This window comes from Pipra filicauda, unplaced genomic scaffold, assembly GCF_003945595.2.
Source record: "Pipra filicauda isolate LSUMZ 115617 unplaced genomic scaffold, ASM394559v2 scaffold2_size9829703_pilon, whole genome shotgun sequence".
NCBI classification, from domain to species: domain Eukaryota; kingdom Metazoa; phylum Chordata; class Aves; order Passeriformes; family Pipridae; genus Pipra; species Pipra filicauda.
In genome coordinates this window covers 2589489-2608998 of record NW_024104421.1, presented here as the reverse complement: position 1 = coordinate 2608998, position 19510 = coordinate 2589489, and the positions used below count along the sequence as shown (strand labels likewise).

The 19510-nt window shown below is 49.3% G+C and overlaps 2 protein-coding genes across 3 annotated transcripts in view; both read right to left on the bottom strand.

Annotated features, from left to right (window-relative positions):
• Positions 1-173: 173 nt before the first annotated feature.
• Positions 174-8689, bottom strand: HDHD5 (haloacid dehalogenase like hydrolase domain containing 5). Its single transcript, XM_027726520.2, has 8 exons — positions 8603-8689; positions 8310-8510; positions 7982-8094; positions 6767-6860; positions 6242-6275; positions 5661-5835; positions 5139-5327; positions 174-4485 (listed from the first exon to the last, which is right to left on the bottom strand). Exons 1-8 carry the CDS (start codon positions 8687-8689, stop codon positions 4116-4118), a joined length of 1263 nt encoding a protein of 420 aa, XP_027582321.2. The 3' UTR covers positions 174-4115.
• Positions 8690-13448: 4759 nt separating this feature from the next.
• The window catches only part of ADA2 (adenosine deaminase 2), a 51600-nt gene continuing 45538 nt past the window's right edge, over positions 13449-19510 (bottom strand). For both annotated transcript variants that reach the window (XM_027726718.2, XM_039383230.1), the window contains 3 exons: positions 18733-18890; positions 17697-17899; positions 13449-16762 (listed from right to left, as the gene is read on the bottom strand). In XM_027726718.2, the coding sequence (XP_027582519.1) occupies positions 16654-16762; positions 17697-17899; positions 18733-18890 (470 nt within the window). In that variant the 3' untranslated portion in view covers positions 13449-16653. The remainder of the gene's footprint in view (positions 16763-17696; positions 17900-18732; positions 18891-19510) is intronic.

The following is a 19510-nucleotide window of genomic DNA, read 5'->3' as shown; positions in this document are numbered from 1 at the left end:
CAAGAGATTACAATTTGGCTCAGACAGAAGAATTGCTGGAGAAGTATCTTTTAGGGTAGTCCCCTCAAGAAAATCTGATAACAGCTTGATGAACACACAAAAAACCCCCAGCATTTGCCCTAATAATCCTCTGGGGCAAAGATGTGAAAGAGATCAGGACAATAATCATTAAATGTACACACAGCAAGTTAAAATTTATTTCAAAGAAAACATCTTTTATTATTTTATATATGTTCTAGATCAAAGTAGCAACTCTGGAACTGCATTGAAATTAACATGAAATCTAAAATAATCACAGCTTCTGATCTCTCTGAATGATATGTAATCACTCTGCTACAGTGCACAGGACACAATCTGAAACATTACCCATTTATTAAAGGGAGAAAGACGTGGCAGGATTAAGATTGGAAGAAAGGGAACAGTAGTGCTATATGGCTCCCTCAATGCCATGTTAGTAGTTGCATGTGTCCTGTGGAATAAAGGAATTGACTTCTCTGGCCACAGTGTTATTGCATGACATAAAAGCTCTCTACTTCAGATCCAAAACAAGGTCTATCCCCCTCGGTTCCTTCCTGCTGTTCTCAGCTGCATACTCCCTTTAAGCTTGACTTAAACCTGTTCATCTTTGGAAGATGGACTTGTTATGATTAGGTCTTCACCCTGTTTGTTGTATAGGGCAGTGCACCACATAAATATTAAGGTATGGGATCAGCAGTGAAGTCCCCTCTCCAGCTTGGTCCCATAATCCGCACAGAAGTGCAGTGTGCTTGCTCCAAATAGAGAAATATGGCCTCAGAAATACCACTTCTGTGCAATACGTGAGACAAAGGAAGAGTTTTGTTCCGGCCACACTCGAAGCTAATTCCAGGAAGCTACAGTTCCAAGGAAAAAAGATTTCACTGAATTCTAGCAGTAACAGATGTCTATAAATGAACTGCGGATAAGCTAGATGTCTGCACAGCACTCTAGCACAAAACTCGTGGAACAGAAGAGACCTGGCAAACACTTCCATTAACAGAGACCTTCCAGAATCAAATCAGTGTCTAACAGCAGCTGGAAAAGCCAGATTTCTTACTCCATCAACTGGGTCCATGCAATTCCTAGGCAGGGACTTGGACAAAGTGCACTGTTTTAAGGAGCTGAGAAAGAGAAGAGGGGAAAGGTCTTCGTGTTGCTCAGAACAAGGGTTTGGCTAATTAGTGCACAGAGCAACAAGCAAAGTCTTTTATGAAACCTTACTTGGTAAAAATTGGGGAAAGGGTACGAGATTCTTCTAGATTCCCTCTCCTCCCTTCTGTCCAATTTCAACTCGCAAGCAAAGCATTTCTTAAATTCCTTATCACTGAAGTTCCTCCTACGCATTTTTAAGACTCCCAGAAGACTCTTTCAACACTAACATGGTGAAAAAAAACAAATCCAGAGCTAAAAGCAGATTTGGAAGCTGAAGCAGATTCACATCAGTCAGCTCACCTCCCTCCACTGCTATTCCAAAGATGGAGATGCCTGGCTCACTCTCTGTGCAAATGCAAACCTCTTCCTGTCTTGAAAGAGGTGCTACCTCCCTCCTCCTGCTACCTACCTCGCTTCTGGCTGGGATGTGCCATGCATGCTGATAGGAAATTACTGCTTGGGATTTCTCCCCCCAAGGGAAGGCTGGTTCAGCAGCACCTGGTCTTTTGAGTAACCAGCACCACTGTTTTTACAAGGAACAGGACAGAGCCCTGCCAAAGGTTGCTGCGCACACAGGTGGACAGACCTCGGTATTTCAGCAGGAAAGTGCCTACCACACGCAGGGTGTGGCTCACATTTACTGCCAGCAACCAGCCCAATACTGCAAGCAAAGGGAGCATTCCTCTTTCTGCATCAGATGGTACCTCTGAAAAGCATGCCTGAGGGACACTGGAGCTAGTTTATGAATAAATGTGTTTTGGACCTCCAGTTCCAGGCCTTGCACTCTGGGCCTACAGCACAACTGTGACTGTGGAGATGCACTGAAAGCTAAAAGGACCTTCCTTATGTTGTATGTGAAGTCCTTCACTGTGCTAACTCTTCTGGATACTGGAGACAGGCCCTTGTCTTGTGCAACTGGATGAAATAGTAATTTTTCTCTCCAGTGATAGGGAAGGATTCTGTGTTTCTCACATTACAGCTGCTTTTAGAAGTAGCCAAGTGATTCTTGTCCTGATGAGACAAAGGAGGACAACCCCAAGCAGTGCTAAGAGAGGAAGAAACTTCCCACTATGGATTTCACAGGAGGAAAATTCATGCAAAGAGAGATTTTTCTGCCCCAATTCATAAAGTAAGGGATAGAGAAAGAAGCCACAGAGAAGGACTTCTTTTGCCTGGGTCACTGACAGAGTATCCAGTCCTCTTCAAGATGCAGAGTCTGGCACAACAAAGAACAGAGCCTGCACTGCAGTGGCCTTCTTGGAATACACGTAAGTATTGAGAGGATGGAGAGCTGCTGAAGCAGAACTTCAGTGCACATGGATGCTGAGACTTGAATTAAGAACTCAAACTTCTGTGCAGAACATTTTGTTTGTACCCTGTGTATGGAGCTGCCTAGTAAAGCAGGAGGGAGGGAAGAAGAGGCAGAGCAGATCTATTTCTGATCTTTCAGTGTTGTGTGAGATGAGTAGAACTAGGAACACCAACTCAGTTGTGTTGGCTCCAAGGCTTTTCACCATATGCACAGACTGATATGTGCTTCTAAAGTCACAATGCTCCTCTAGAATTAAGATACTCTTTGCTGGGCCAATCTTTCACATGAGTTTCTCATGCAATCCTTGCTCATCTTCTTTGTAATGTCTACAGAGACACAAGTCTTGATCTTTCTCTGGACAGCCTGAGCTAAGAGAATAGAGGCAATAGAAGGTGGATGTTGTTAGGGACACGGAAATGTTCCTGGGCAGGCAAGTTCCAGTTGCTAATTCATGTTAGGGGGACTCTACCTGCATGTTAAAGAAAGAGGAGGGAACAGAGGTCAGACCATATGCATATCCCTGAGCTGCAAATCACATGAGAGGAAGAAAAGAAGTGAAATACAGAGAGACATTTGTATTCTTAAAGATGAAGACTGGGGATTTGGGACTTTGGTACCATCCTGGCTTGATTTTCTTTTTAAATCCTTGCATGTAAGGAAGGAGCAAAAGTGGACTGTGACTCTTTCTGTTTAACCTTTGTTCCAGTGAAGGGCTCCTCTTAGAAGCTGTGCCAGCTGGAGCAGGTGGGTGGTTGTTGCAACAGTTGGGATCAGGGCGGGTGCCAAAAGAGCCTCTTGCTGCAGCACTGAGTCCTGGGCAAAGACAACTTTGGAAATTCAGACTCTGTGGTAGTTTCCTCTGCTTCTGAGAGCAGGCTGCTGGCTCCCTAGTGGGATGTGAAAAGGTAGGAGTGTTCACAGAATGCTAAATAGGCAGAAGTGAACAATATAACTTTCACCTCAGCCCTGCAGCAAGTTGCTCTGGCTACTGCAGCTTCCTTTGAGGGGCCTTGCCTCTCCATAGCTGCCAGAGGACTGCGAAAGAGGACTTTGTTTCAGACTGACAGTGATGCAGTGGCAAATCCCCGAGCAAACAGAATTTGTTAAAGTCCATAGGCACTTATTCTTTACAAGGAGAATGTTAAGACTTAAAGCCTTCTCTTGGCACAGTGCCACCACAGCACAGCTTCTGGTGTGCTCGTGTCACAGACTGGACAAACAGCACACTGCAGGAATGGTACAGTGGCCGATGGGAGCTCCTTGCATGGGAAAGAGCTTCATCCTCAAATACACTGAGAGGAGGAGGGTGGGCTTGCCTGATCTTCACACACAAAGGGGGGAAAAGAAAGAACTCTGATAGCTGAACAAAACTGGGATTGCTGGGACAAGCCTTCTCCCTATACCCTGTTTCCATTACGGCTCAATTATTGACGTACCGTCACAGTCAAAAGCCTGTAGGCAGCTGTCAGGATTGCAGAGGAGTATCAATAAAAGTAAGGGGCTTTTAGTGCTTTAGTTTTCTTTCATGTTGTCTAGATCAGATCACTCCAGGTCTCTCCCCATTCTTCCCCTCTTCCCTTTCCAGTACATAAAATCCCTTACAGCAGATCTTTGGGCACACCTGTCTCGGCCCCTAGCTCCAGTTCTCTTTCTTGAAAGCAAGTTGTACAGCATCATTCACATCCTGCACTATGTAAGACGCCTCCACCAGGCTGGGATCAAAGCAGAAGTCCCGATGTCCATGGAACACCTCCTCGGTCGTGCACTGCTCTGTTTTTCTGGGAACGCCGTCGTCGTGGCGGTAGACCCCAGTGCAGACCAGAATCGAATCACAGCTCTCCACTGAACTGTTGCAGTCCTTCCTCAGCTCCAGGTAATCCTCAGTTTGGGGACTGGCTGCCTGTGGGTTCCTCTTCCCCCCAGCCCGGACCTGGTTCTGCTGAGCTGACTTGAGGTAGTTGTTGTAGAGGTTTGCCCCATAGACGTCAGACATAGGGTTATCCCTGGATAAGGTCACAGTGCGAAACAGGAATGAGAAACTAGCCCATGCATCTCTCTCTGGCTCTGGCAGATTGGGATTAAGAAAGCACTGAAGGAGGAAGGGGTGTGAGATATTCACTAAGAACAAGAGGATCACCCAGACTGGGCTAGTGAATCCACCCCCCAGTGTGTCCTGTTCAGGCCACATGCTTCACAAACATCTTCCGAACATGTCAGAAGCACCCCACATCATTTTCAGCCATTACTGTGTTGTGTTCCCTATGTTTCCAAAGTGTTTGGCCTAACTGGGCTAATGGTGCTACATCTGAGTCTCTTAACTTTGTCTTCAGTCACCACTCTACACACACTCTGCATCCTACAGCAAACAGCTCTCCCAGGCTGACAGGGTCCTTCAAAATATTGGAAGTGTAGGATGTGAAAAGCTAGTAAGCCTCTGTTCCAGGACGTGAGGCTCCAGAGACACCATGGGGATTTTGGTATTAATTTTAGAAGTATCCAGACCAAAAAAAAAAAAACAAACCAAAACCAAAACCAAAAAAAACCAAACCAAACCAAAACAAAACACAAAAGGAAACCACCAAAGAAACCCCAAAACTCTAAAGAGAAGTCAGTGTGCAACTCCCTAAGGAAAGCAGCAGGAAAAAGAGTCTCTTACCCAACTGCATAGAGGCGGCGGATGGGAGCCTTCCAGCCCTGTTTCTCTGCCTGCTGCTTGATCAAGTACTCGGCGTAGCGGTAGGTGACTGTGCTGGGTTTGCCAATCAGCGCTTCGTACTTCAGCTCCCTGCCCGTCACCTTCTTGTAGATGTCCTCCAAGCAGAGAAGGAAAGTGCCATGGCCAAACCTGCTCCAGAAAGGACATCATCAGTGTCCCCAGTCACGCCCCTGAAGCAGCAAGCACTCCTCGGTGAGGAGAACCACCTGCTGTAGCCAGGTTAACGCCTCGTCTGGATGCGGTGTCTACCCACACACACACCTCCACAGGCAGTGGTCTGGCTTTTGCTTCTTGAAAGCTTTAGGCTTTGTTTCTCGTGCAGCTTTCATGCCTCTGCTGCTAATTACACCAGACAATCAAACTTTTAAAACATTCAAATGCTAAAAAAATGCAGTAGGGAAAGATCATCTGCAGGAGAGGTATATGAAATAGTCTAAACCAAGCATCACACATGCTTTTCACCTGGGCATCTTGGCTTCAGCCATCCACAGGAGATCCATGTTGCAGGCCAGGACAGGCAGATGGGGGTATGGTACACCTTGCGGCTCTGCCCCGGGGTTCCCGTTGCTCAAGAGTACGTCAATAATAAGTTGCAGGCTTGTCTCCCACCTCACCGGCTCACCAAACAGAATCACCCCTGGAAGATTTCAAGAGATGTTTGGAAACTCACAGCATCCAAGTATAGGACCCACTACCAAAAGCCACCCACTAACGAAACCACTCCTCTGCTGGGATGCTCTGGTGAGTACAGCCACCACTGGAACACAGCTGGTGCCAGGGCTCCAGTCTGGGTACCACTGCATCATGTGCACCACTAGTCCCAGATACTGGAGCATGGCAGAGAGAAAAGCTGGCTTTGCTTTTACCCAGATTGTACTTCATACTGCATGAGAGCAGCGAGGCTGCCTCCCGACTGTATCCTCTGAGTATGCTGCCCGTGGATACCAGTGAGCCAACAGCACGTCATCAGCTCCCATCCCAGCTGGCCTGCCTTGCTGTTAGTTCTGCTGGCTGTTCATATGTAAACAGAGGCTCCTGCTTACCTTCTATAGTGGGGAAGCCAGTGGTTGGAGGAGGCTGCCAGAAGAAAACAGAAGGCTGGGTTAGTAATGCAAAACCCAGTGCCATCTCCAAAACAAAACTAAAAATGCTTCCTTTGAACCTGCCAAAGCAGTTCTACAAAAAGGCAGGGCAAGGCCACCTGGAATCCTGAAGAAAGATTTCCCTCACCTCCCCCCTACCATCCCAGACAGGATTTCTGGGATGCAGACCCTGAACTCCTGTCTCAGAGCTGGAGATGTCAACCAAACCGTCTTACCCCTCACTGCAAGGAACAGCAATGGAAGACAGGCATGGCATGAGAAACACGAGGGGAAAGTCACTGCCCCTCCTGCAGGAGCCAAGGCTGTGAAGAGCAGAGAGATGCTGGCTGCTCAGCATCAGTCCCAGGCTCTCACTACGGGGAGCCACTGGCAGCCAGCTGCTCCGTGCCTTTGCAGCCTCTCTGCCCTGTCCATGCAGCCCCACTGCACCAGACCACCCCTTCTACTGACGCTTCAGGAAATTACCAGTTCTTTTGGCCTCCGGCTCTGATCCACCATGTCTAACAGGGGATACGCCTTCCTCAGCGCCTCTATGGTGACCACGTGCTTGAACCCCAGGCTATTTCAGACCATCAAGGAATGTTGTGGAGACTGTTGAGAGTTTTTTTATGTTACTTGCAAAAGCATCTATAGGATTAAGGAATACGAGTCCTAGTAACAGATCAGTTATTTCATGTGGTAACACATAACCTCATGGCTTTCAGTCACGCTGTGCTTCAACCTATTGATAGCCCTAAAGGTTACAGCTAAGAAAAACAGACTGGGGTGATTCATCAGCAATCCCTGGAACTGGGCAAAGAGCAGAGACCACCACTCCAAGCCTTGGTCAGCTCAGCTGGTGCAAGGAAAATGGTCTGTGCTGATAAAATTACACAAGCCAAGCATGAGTTACATCAGCTTGCAGAACACCCTGCCCTTGGCTTGTCTATAGGCCTCAGGGAAACACACATTTTTGTAACAAATGAAGTTAAATGTTGAGCACAGTGTGCCCCTGCGTGTAGAGGCTGAGATGCTGTCAACACTGCAGGCAGTTATTACCTCCTTGCAGACATGTCTGACCTGCTGTTCCCCCACCTCATCCAGGCAATATGCATGTGGAATTGTCATTTAGACCACTTCCCTGTACTGGGATGCTCTAACTCTAATGATATTTCATAGAATCATAGAATAGTTTGGGTTGGAAGGGACTTTAAAGATCAACTAGTTCCAACAACCCTGCCATGGGCAGGGACACCTTCCACTAGACTAGGCTGCCCAAAGCCCCATCATATCTAAGTTCCTTTAATTGCTGTCAGTTGGGGGTGATGTCTAATGGGCTTTGCCAAGAAAGAACAGGAGGAGCACAACTTCATCTCAAAAGTGAGATGGGCCCAAAGCTGATGGAGTCCTCACAGTGACATCCCACCAACTGGAACAGCAACCACAGGAGAGGTAATCAGCGTGAGTTAAATCAGCATGACAACCTAAAAACTGAATAAGGGCAGCCAGGAGGTGACCAAGATGGAGTTATTGCCTCCACTGAGCCGCTCCATGAGGATGACCAACGACCTTTCTGTCTCCTCGTGGTTCTACAAGCTGACTGAGTGCCAGGGGCAGCGGCAGGGCAGGAGCAGCAGCCTTTAGCTGGGAAGCTGCAGCAGAAAAGGCAGAGCACCATGAGGCACACGGAGCAAAGGATACTTGTGGGCAATCTCCTCCACGGGCCCCTGCCCGGCCAGCAGCATGCACTTCTGGTGGAACTGGCTGAAGAGCTGCAGGGGGCTGTGGGACAGAATCACCTGCTCCGGAGACACCTGGGGGAGGGTGGAGAGGATGGCTGGGAACCGCAAATAAGATTTCGCCCCCCTCCTCCCTGCGGTCGGGTCGCATCGCTGCCACCTGCCCCTCTCCGAGGCAAAGCCAAGCACTCGGAGTGATTCCCTGCCGGGGCACTCGCGCAGGATTTGCTCCCTCCTCCCGGCGCTCCGCTTCAACGCCGGGAGCGCTCCCCCAGCCCCGTCACCTTTACCTGCATCTCCAGCGCCCGGGACAGCTCTTGGGCCTTGTCCGAGCGCAGGCAGTTCCCGGCGTTGGTCAGGAAGACGACGGGCACCCGGAGCCTCCCGCTGCCGTCCGCCAGCCTCTGGAAGGCGCGGCGGGCGGCGGGCACGGGCTGGCTGCCCCGCACCAGCACCCCGTCCACGTCGAACAGGAACCCGAAGGCCGGCGGCTGCAAGGCGAGCGGAGCGGACGGTCACACCGGGGAGCCCTCCCTGCGCCGTCCCCCTCCCCGGCCCCTCGCCCCCGGCGCCGCTCACCCACCCGGGCGGCGGCGCAGACCCCGCGGGCGGGCGGCCCCGCGGCGCGGAGCAGCGCCCGGCCGGCCCGCAGGCACCCGCGCAGCGCCATCCCGCCCGCTGCGACCTCGGGGCACTGCCCGGACTACAGCTCCCAGAGAGACCCGGGGCCCGGAGGGGAGGGACCGGGGCGGAGGGAGGGCGGGCGCGGCGGAGGACGGTGCATCCTGCCGGCACCGCGGTCCCGGGGAAGGGGGCTGCCGGCGGCGGGGTGTCCCGCCTGCTTCGGGGCGAAGGAGGGTTGTGGGTTTGGGGGCGAGCTGGGAGAGAAGCGGGTGAGGGAAGCACCGAGGCTGGCGGGGCGCGACCCTGGAGAGGAAAAGGGGGTGAAGGGGATACAAGCAGCCCAGCCATGGGAGAGGCAAAATCTCTGCAGAGGAAAGGTTTGGGAGCAAAAGGCTTAGACCCCTACAGAGCAATCACACCGGGTTTATCTCAGCCCTTCACAAAATAAAAAAACAGGAGTCCCTCGGTCTGTGAGTGAAATCGCTCCAGTGCTGTACAGCCCGGTCCTCCTGGCTGCACAGGCATCTCCCCATAGTCTAGTTTCAGTCTAAGGTGGTTACAGCTTACCCTGCCCGCAGTGTGCGTGCCGAAGGGCTGCACTGCAACTTGTTACCTCTGCCAGCTGACCAGGGGAGTGATTGTCCCCCTGGTACTCAGCACTGGTGAGGCCACACCTCAAGTGCTGTGTCCACTTCTGGGTCCCTCAAAATCAGGAAAGACACTGATGTACTGGAGTGTGTCCAGAGAAGGGCAACAAAGCTGCTGAAGGGTCTAGAGGATAAGTCCTACGAGGAGCACCTGAGGGAGGTGGGGGAGAAGGCTCAGGGGAGACCTTATTGCTCTCTACAACTCCCTGAAAGCAGGTTGTAGCGAGGTAGGGTCGGCCTCTTCTCCCAGGCAACTGGTGATGGGACAAGAGGACATGGCCTCAAGCTGTGCCAGGGGGAAACAGGTTGGGCATCAGGGAGAATTTCTTCACTGAAAGGGTGGTCAGGCATTGGAATGGACTGCTCAGGGAGGTAGTGGAATCACCCTCCCTGGAGATGTTCAAGATGTGACTGGACATGGCACTCAGTGCCGTGGTCTAGTTGACAAGGTCAAAGGTTGGACTTTGTCTTGGAAGTGTGATTCTGTGAGTTGCTGCCCTGCCTTTGCTCAGTCTTTTCTCTGTAAAGCCAAGTCTTGTGGTCCTCTTCCCACAGATCGTAAAGTTTTCTAAAACTCTGGTCATCTTTTATGTTCTCTGATGGACTGCCTCCCTCTTTCCTGTGCCATGGAAAAGAAGCCTTGACGCTGACTTCAGCTGAGGCCCTTCCAGACCTGGGGAAAGTGAAAGGTTCACTTCACAGTCATGGAGATGAAACCATGTTTGTTTGCTTTCTGGCTGGGCTCAAGATCTCCTGACTCGCTCTGATAGGGCAGGTTTAACATGTATGACTTTAGGCATCAATTACCCAAACAATGTAATTGTTTGTTTTTACGCTTCCATTGCCTTGAACACCAACCTTAATTTGTTTTTGACCCATTTTAACACCCAGAGACCTTTCTGCAGAGCTATTAAAGCACTGGCAACTCAGCGTTATACATTTGTACAGATGGTTATTCCTCCTTAAGTGCCTTTGCCTTAACTGAATTACCTACCATTTATTTTATGTAATTTCCTCAACCTGCCAGGATGGCTTTAATTTCTCGCGTTTGCAGCTTCTCCTGCTCTGGCAAAATTTATGCTGGCCTTGGAGATGTTACTGAAAGTATTAAGTTCCCTGCAGAACTGGGCTTCAAACCTTCTTCCACTAGCACGAGGCAGGCAGCTACAGCTAGTTTGAAGTATGCATTCTCAGCTATGTAGAAGTCAGAGACCCCCAACCCACACCTCCCTTGGCTACCCATGAAAAATAGTCAGAGAGAGGGGCAAAGACTTTCTGAAATTAATGACAAACACAAGAGCCTTGTCTTGAATGTTTCTCAGCTATCCACCAAGGCAGCCACTCCCGTCAGAGTGAAAATATGATTGATTTGCTGTGATTTCTGCTTAGAGTATTGGCTAATGTGAGTTTATGGCCTTTTAACGATACAACCACTTGCAAGTTAGATGGGTTGTTTTGGTTCCTGGTCTCAGTGCCTCTGCGACCGAATTGAATTGCAGGGGTCTTGTCCGTCCCTTCTTTGTAAGGGTAAGGATACTTTTAGTCCTTTTTTTTTCCCATCCTGAGACTTGCGAAACAGCCGCGAGAGACATCCAGCCAGTTCCCTGCCGCAGAGAGGATGTCATTGCAAAAGAAAAGAAAAAAAAAGAAAAAAAAAAAAAGAAACGGTTTAGTCTATTTAAACATCCTGAAGTTCGGGGGTTTTGGGGGCGTGGGTTTTATCCTCCCCACTCCGTGCGGGTTTTTATCCCGCTGTGCCGGCTCTTCCCGCGGATCCCTGCGGGAGGCGCTCCTGCTCCACGGCGCGGGCGGGCCCGCAGCGCTCACCTGCGGGAATCCCCCGCACCCCGCCAAGGCTCGGGGGGCTCCTGGCAGGGTGAGGGGTGCGGCTGGGGGATGTGGGGTCAGGCTGGGGGCCGAGGGTGTTGTTCTGATCCCAAGTGAACTCTGGGGGTACCCGCAGTCGAGGAGGTGCCCCCGAGGTGTGCGTGTGTGCGCCCCGGCGGGCTGGCAGGGCTGCCGTGTTTATTTTTCCAAGGAAGGCCGCCCAACAGGCTGAAGTGCTTATTTTTAAACCAGCCCGGAGGGAGTTTGCCAGCAGTCGGGCACAGGCTGAGCCTGGCAGGGACCGACAGCGGCACGGCTGCCAAGCACCGCGCTCTGCCTCGGCTGCTGAGCCCCTCCCGGCACCGCGGGCAGACTTTAGCCCGTCGTCCCTGTGCTAAATGCCCGGCTGTGTAATTTTCCCTTCAAGAGTTGAGGCTTTTCTCTGTGATTCTGCTAGGAGCTCCCCATTTTGCGTGCCATATACATGGATGGACCTCGTGATTTCTTCTGCGGCCACATCTGGCAACAGACATATCCCCAGATACCCCTAGGGATCGCCTGTCTGCCCTTCTCACACCAGCCCACAGGAGACTCCCTCTTCTTCCCCTGTCTACACCGTGCTTAGATGTTTATCCCACCCCCTTTCATAGCTGACTATGAAGACAAGCAAAACAGGCAGTTGCCCACAGCCTTCTCCCGTGGGTCCCTGTGTAAACTTTGCAGCTCTGTTTTCTCTGGACTCACAGCCCTGTCATCACCCCCCTCTTCCTGACCTTCTAACATCCCCCTCGAAAGTAGATGCACCTTCCATCTCTTTTCTTACCGCAGAGGCTCTAATGGCCTGAACCGACCCTCCCCCCACGGTTTATCTCTTCTCTTTCCCTGCTGCAGCCTGTTCATGAAATGATGGACAAGCTAAAGGTTGAGAAAATACAGTAAAATGCCTTTCTTATCCTGTAATGACCAAGGGGGGAGGACACAGCCTGATAAAAATGACAAGCCAGAAGAATTGAGAGTCAGACCCTTCACCTGCCTGTCCCTCAGTGCACAGAAAACACTTGATAGTCCTGCTGTGATTGCAACTGCTGCAAGCCTGGGAAGAAAGGAATTAAGTACTGAGCCAATTAGAACTGTAAGTTTCTGTCCAAAGAAATGTCTTTCTGCTACCTGTGAAGAGGCTAATTCAGAGATTAATATAGGAAGAAAACCTTGAAGCAGGCTGAGCACTGGAAGCTGGTGGAAAATGCATCTGTAACCCTGTGTTTTATGGCCAGAGGGCTTTGCTTAGCATGTGGAATCTGTGTAGTCCCACTGCAGTGATGGAGGCTCACATGACATACAGACCCAGCTGCTCGCTTGGGCCTATCTCCATTTTCAACCACTCACTTTATTCCTCTGTTTTTATTGGCATGATTTTTGACAGCAACCAGTAGTGCTGGATCAGCCATTTCCTGGCAGTGATTGACCAGGAGGCAAACATTTCATTCTCTAAATTGCCCCAAAGGCAGTCTAAGATGCTCTGCAGCAAACACTGCTAGACCTGTGTGCTGCAAACAAAGCTCCATCCACCTCCCATTTAAACAAATTGAACCTGAAGAGGCCACAGGGAGAGACAAATGGGGGAGATAACAAGCATAAGGCTTGATGTATTCTTATGGCTGCTTGAAGTAACCCTCACAGAAACCCCCATGGATTTTCTACTCTCATTCCTTGCTCCTGAGTCTGGATGGAGACCGAGGGGGGGGGGCTCTTTTTGCCTCTTTATGTCTGCCCTACTCAGCCTCCCATCACCCTTGTGTCTGTCTCCACCTCTTTCATCCCAGATATTGAAGTTCTCTGGCTACTCCTTTCTTCCCATGCCCACCACCAGCATCTGGGGCAAAGAGCCTCAGGTTGTTGTACCATGTAGTTACCTGGTGCTCCACAAGGCACTTGCCAGATTCAGAAAGAATAGGGTGATCACATAGCATTTACTCTTTTCCTTGTTTTCCTCTATTAAAACCCTGCTAAAAGGAGGGTGAATGACCTTCGGTAGTTCCTCTACTTTCCCATGCTGTAACCACCACATAGATGGTACAAAACTGTTGTGGGAAGAGAGGTAGCACAAGGAAATCGTGTCTGTCAGGTGGTCTCTGTATGAAGACACAGCCCTGAGCTGGATGCATCTGTGAAGACATTTCAGACTCCCTGATAACTCTATGCCAGGCTGAGTGATGTGAAAAATCCCCCTCCACTGCACGTTCCAGATTAAAACCTCACATCAAATCCAGGTATCCTCTGTTCTTTTTGGTGGGGGAAGAAAAAAAAAAGGAAGGAAAAATAACCCCCACATTTTAAATGGGTTTAAAAATTTAATTATAGACTATGTTCTGAAAGCGACAGGCAAGAAAGCATTATATGTGATGTGTTTGCCAACAAATGTGAGCAGGGAGCCAAGGTATGGGGATAGACTGGCAGTAAAACCCTTGAAAGAGGGCCCTGCAGCCAAATTTACCCAAAGCTTTGATGCCAAATAGATGGATCTTTTATAACTGCTGTGGTCCAGCCTAAATCCCTCCTTCTTTGCGTGCCTGGAGTTAGAGAGGTGAGGATGCAATTTGGGTTTCTCAGTTTGCACCGTTCTCAGAACTAAGGCCACTCCAAGGAAGTGTTGATCCCCAGCAGCAAAGCAGGCTGGCCCTCCTCTCACACTTGCTTAGGCCCCGTATATGGTTGAAGCCCATCTGCTGCCAGAGGACTCTTGGGAAGCCCCAGTCACCACACATGGCAATGCCCTGTTCAAGGAGGGATCCAAGGAAGGCCACACCACTGGAGTGAGACCCCTCTATATGGTTCAGGTTCACATTTAAACATACATATATGACCAGGACAGAAAAGTTTCTTCTCTCTGCCCAAAGCTAAGATGGATCCCTTCAGCAGAAGTGCAGTCACTAGGCTAGTCACAAATGCAGACATAGTCCTGTAGAGTTGTTGCACCTTTCTGAGGGCTTTATCTGAAAGTCATCTCAGACCTGTACAATCCTGTGATTTCTGTAGAAACCTGTTTCTGCTGTAATCCTGAACAGCATCACTCACTGGTGGCTCCAGATACTTGGCTGCAAAGTAGGTAAATGGCCAAGTGCACAACAGGCTTTTCTTAGGAAGGCAACAACAGGTAAACTGATTCCAGCAGGCATTTGGCAAATTAGGATCTATCCCTGCAACTATTGCAGGTAATGAGGAGGGAGGAGAACCAAAGAGTAGTTCGAGCCCTCAAGGCATCACATGCAGGAAGAGCTGAAAGCTTTCTACTGTAATAGTAAAGGAAGGGACTTAGGTCAACCTGTGTTGAGGAAGTCACCTCCTCACACAATGGCTCTGTAATGATTAGCTTCACCTTGGCAGCAAAGAGGCTTATTTAAGGGAGAATCAGCTCGTGGCAAATAAGGATCTTTGTCCATCCACATATAGCAATGCTGAAAGATCAGGTTGCTCAGAGGCTTTGGGTCATTGGTTAGTAGCCATTGCACTTGCTTGCAGCAGTTCTCCTCAGCAGCATTACAAATAAGGCATTTCCCAAGTCAGCATTTATAGCCTGGCCATGACCAAAGCCTACCTTGGGGACTTTAGACTGAGCTCTGTATGCAACACCCATGGAGGAGGAGGGAAAGTGGCTCTACTCTGGCTCCTCCTCCGGTGTAAAGCTTCTTCCAGGACCAAAGCTGCATCAAGGCCCAGGAAAGGTCAGCCTGCCAAAAAGCATCTGCTGGTGCTCTGAGGGAGGTTGTGGAGGAATGTGGGCAGAGAAAGCTGGACTAGAGGCAGCTGTGGCTGAAAAGGGGTGGGGATGTGAGGCACTTAATTCCCCCCCCCCCAGCAGCCTCCCCGTTATCAAGGGGTGTGACTGGGTTCTCTCTTTTTGCTTTCTTTGGTTTGTGTTGCTGGCTTCTGCAATGCACACACCTGTGTTTTGTTGTGGTTTTATTTTTTTCTGTGGTGGGGGGTTTGTAGTGTGTTTGTTGTTTTGTTTTTTTTTCCTCTGAGATAACTAGAGATGAAGTTGCAGCCTGTGAAATGTGGGCAATTTAACACGGGATGCAGGGGCTGTGCAGCTTGATCCACTTCTATAGTAAGTGTATTTGCCTCCTGCTAAGGTGTTTCAACCAAGGTCAGTGGAAATAAGCACTATGGCCAGGCAGCTTGAGACAATTAGCAGAAAGCCTAAAGGAGCCAATTTGCCCAAGCTGGTCAGATCAGGAAACAACAGTCCTTGCAAGTCTGTGGCTCAGAGGAGGGACTTGTCTTTCAGCAGGAATTTTTGTCAATTCTCCCTTGGCTGATGCAAACCAGCATAACTGTACTGAAGTCAAAGAGAAATGCTGTTTGATCCTGGCTGCATGTTTGGGGTATCTGTGCTGAATGACTTTGCTGCATTTATTTTAGCATCCTGATTAGGATTTCTTTTTTTTTAAACCTCTCTGCAACTAGTTCTCCTCCTGTTATTTTTGGTAATGCTAAGAAAGGGAATTCCCTTGTCCAAAGACTATTTATTGTGTAGTTGTTTTTTGCCAAAGAGCTGGAAGTCACAGAGGTCCAAATGAGCACTGCGGATATACACAGTGTGAGAGCAGTTCTCCACCAAGGTAAAAATCTGCCTGACAGGCTGGATAAGGATACGTTTGCACTCTGAGTTAGGCAACAAAGACTGGTAGTGGAACCCCCTAAAATCACAAGGTGTTTCCTATAAATGCAGAGGCCTGTGTTAACATGGCCTTGTCTGGGAGGACAGTTTTAATTAAGCTGGATCTGGGAAGCCAGGATGTTTTTTCCTCAGATGAAACGTGTTTTGGCTTCCTTTTGACCAGAGGACAGGAAAAGATTTTGCAGTAAAAAAAGCTATTGGCAACTCAGACACCTCTTTTTGGCATTATGATCACTGTGCAACCAGGCTTAAATGTTCTGCGAGCAAGTTCCATCAGCTTGTTTCCAGCCATGGTAGAGCCTGAAATAGCAAACATCAGACCTATGACTGGTTCTTCGACCTAGCAGTGCTATTTTGGCAGCAGGCCCAGGGTTAAACGTAACGAGAGTCATTTTCAGTCCTTGCTCTCCTGAAGGTCAGTGGCCCAAATGGTTGGATGTTTGTCTGAGCTGTTTCCGGACAAGGTCTGCATTTTGTAATGATAAGGCGAAATTCAGAGATCCTCATGTTGCCAATCTCCTGCTAACCCTAATTGGAAAGCATATTTTTCCTGAATAAGGATGTCAGGATTTGGTCATTGGCAATTTTTAACTGTTTTGACTATTTCGAGTGGGGCGGTCTTTTGTGGTTGCTTCAAAGGCTCACTGCTCCCTTTTACCTCCAGTCCATGACTTTCACAGAACAGCTCACCTCATTCTCAGTTTTAAGCCCATTAAGCCTGGCTTACCAGAGTCGCCCACTGCCAGGTAAGACTTCGAGGTTCATTCATCTGCTCAGGTCACATGGAAGAAGCAGTCTCCCTCCTAGCAATCACTCTGGCTTGCCAAATGCCTTCTGAGACGAGCCTTGTACTCTCTAAAGCTCCCTTAAAAAGCTATCAGAGAGGTCAGCCACAAATTGGTCCCATTTTTTCTGCCAGACCTCTTTGGCCTTGGCTTTCTCATCCGGTAGCATGGCACTGTATCTGTGAGGAGGAGAAAAGTCAGTGTCAGACAGGAGACAAGGGGGCAGCTATTTCAAGATCAACACCAAAATGAAAAGGCAGGAAACAGCAACATGTTAACCCTTGCAGGACATGCCTGCACCCCTCAGAGTGACACAGTGTAAAGAGCCTGGAGCTCCTGCCAGCTGATCTCACGCTGGGACAAGACACATCACAGCCACATCAGCAGCTACTGAGTCCTGCACCATGAGGACAAACAGCTCAGTCTGCATCAGCTGGAGACTCGTTGGGCAGCAACCACTGACTAGTACAGAAGAGACAGCACTGCTGCTGCTTTCAGATGTGCCCTGGGCTTGGTCAAAATTGGTAGGAAATCAGAGTATTTGTCGTCTCCCTGGCCATGCAGGGACTTGGGATTGCCTAGAGGATTGGCACAGGATTTGGCAAACAGGCAACAACTGAGGAATGTGCACGGAGACCCTGGGCATCATATCCAAACTATTCTGGGACATTCAGAGCTGCCCAGATAAATAGAAAAAGTCCTTAAACGCACTCAAACTAAATGCTGGTAGGTTGTTTTCCTGTGTTTCCCAGGTGAGCCACGGCAAACACTGCAGCAAGTCAAATTTTGGCAGAAATAGACAAGTGATACAAAGACAAGATTTCTCCCATACCCAGAACCAGGTGCTGGAGGCAAGTTCACAAAGGATGGAAAAGGAAGAATAAACTGAGACACAGAGTTACAGAAAGGAAGAGCACAGGTAGAGGAGCCTCTGGGGTCGCTGTGTTGTGCCTTTGGAGAAGACACATAGCAGAGATTTTGGATTAATGGAAGCCCAGTTCATGTGGCAGAGGAGACTCTGGGGCCAAAACCCTTATACGGCGGGTTTCTGGGGAGCAAGCTGATAGTCTCCTTATGATTACTATGGCTAGATGAGAGAGGTGAGGAACTTACTTTATGGAGTTGAGCGCAAGTTGTTTTAAGGTCCTCAGGTCGGCATTCATCCCTCCGATGGCCATGAACACCTCGTAGAAGTCATAGGAGACTCCCTTTGCTCCAAAGATAGGGGGATCATCGGGGCTGATCACAATGGGATGCCCCTCAGCCATGAGGTCAGCTGCAGGGTGACTCCGCAGGTCAGCTACCAGAAGCAGGACCTCGGTGGGAAGGGTGGAGACAACACCGCGTCAGGTTATTGCTGTAGCCGTGTTCGGATACCTGCCACAGCTGCCTGTGCCAGCAGGGAGTCACCCGGGAGGGACAGCCTCCAGAGGGCTGTTCAGAGTGCATTCTGCTCTGAACTGCTGTGGGAGGGACCAACTTGTCTCCTCCAGGAGATGAGTTTCTTAAATGAATTGCCTAAGTCAAGGCCAGTGGGGTGAATAACTTCTGCTTATGTATAACGATTTGACTGCGAGCATTTCAGGAACAGTCTTTTGGTTACATGCTTGCCATGATGCTTAGCTCAGGGCGTCTGGAGCTGGTATCAGTGTTCTCTCCCTTAAGGCTCACAGCAGTACATCTCTACCCCAGAGCATCCTTTCTGCTGCACCCGGGGGACAATGGGCACCACATTAATGTGCTGCAGAAGAGTTCCCGCTGCTTATGAATTCTACAAAACCAAGAGACTTCCAGTTACAATCCCTGCTTCTCAGCCTCTGGCCCTCCTGGCTTTGAAGTATTTTCCATTATGTCTCTTTAGATACCTCCCTGGCCCTGGGCCTCATCTCCACTAGGGAGGACTGCCTACCCAAGTTCCTCTGGGTAGGAATATAAATGATTTTTTTTGCTGACTGGTATTACAAGCCTTATATATATTCACAGTGTGTGTCTATGTAGCAAACTGCAGTGTAATGTGGCGCAAGGGAAACAGCCAGCCTGTGTGCATCAAAACTTGTAGCTGCCCCCCCAGCTCCCTGCTGCTCCCCACTGCTGTGATGAACCCCATTCCAGTGACCCAGCCCCAAGAACTAGGCTTTTAACAACATACCTGGTTGGAGATGGGACAGACTTCTACAGGAATATCCCTCTTCAGAGACAAATTTTTGGCTACTGGGTGTTTAATGAGAGCAAGTCCGTGGCCAATCCTGCTGGTGTTCAGGAGCAGTGCATCCAGCACGTTATTGTCTACAGAGGTGCCCTGCCAATCTGAGCAGAGACAGGTAAGAGTCACTGCAGTGCTGTGAGGAAGTATGTCTTCTCAAACTGCTGGATGATTTTGTTAATAGATGCCCCAGTTGCGAGGTAAGAGGGTTTCCACTCGCATTTTCAGCACAACATGGATTGAATTCTGCCCAGGATATTGCTCAGCACAGAGATATCCATTCATTTCACCTGGCTTTAGATGTCCACAGTGCTGCTCTTAAGCTAATCATGCTGGTCTCCATTCATTGTCAATGGAGAGAAGCAATAATTTGTGGGGAGTAGCCTGTGCAACAGGGTGAGATGTACTGTGCCTTAGAAGAGCTTGTTACTGCCCGTGGCTACAAAAGGAGCCCAGAGAAACTAGTTCAGAAGTAGACCCCTTCTCTGTAGATGTCAACAAGCAATACACATAATGCACAAGTTAGACACAACTGTCATGCATGGTTAGAATAAATCCCACCCATACTGACTGAATAATACACATTGCCCCACTAATGAAATGAAGGGTACATTGGTTACTTTGATGAGCATATTCAGTTAAGACTCAAGGCTGGCTCAGATATTTCTTCACCTTAAAATGTAAAATAATGGCTCAGGAATTCTCCTGCCACTATGAATGGGAG

Excerpts from the sequence above, each read along its gene's own strand:
- HDHD5 (XM_027726520.2), bottom strand. The coding sequence starts at position 8,689 with ATGGCGCTGCGCGGGTGCCTGCGGGCCGGCCGGGCGCTGCTCCGCGCC. Across the intron at positions 5,836-6,241 it reads TGGCTTCCCCACTATAGAAG|GGGTGATTCTGTTTGGTGAG; the intron begins GTAAGCAGGAGC and ends GAAATCTTCCAG. Across the intron at positions 5,328-5,660 it reads GCTGAAGCCAAGATGCCCAG|GTTTGGCCATGGCACTTTCC; the intron begins GTGAAAAGCATG and ends TTTCTGGAGCAG.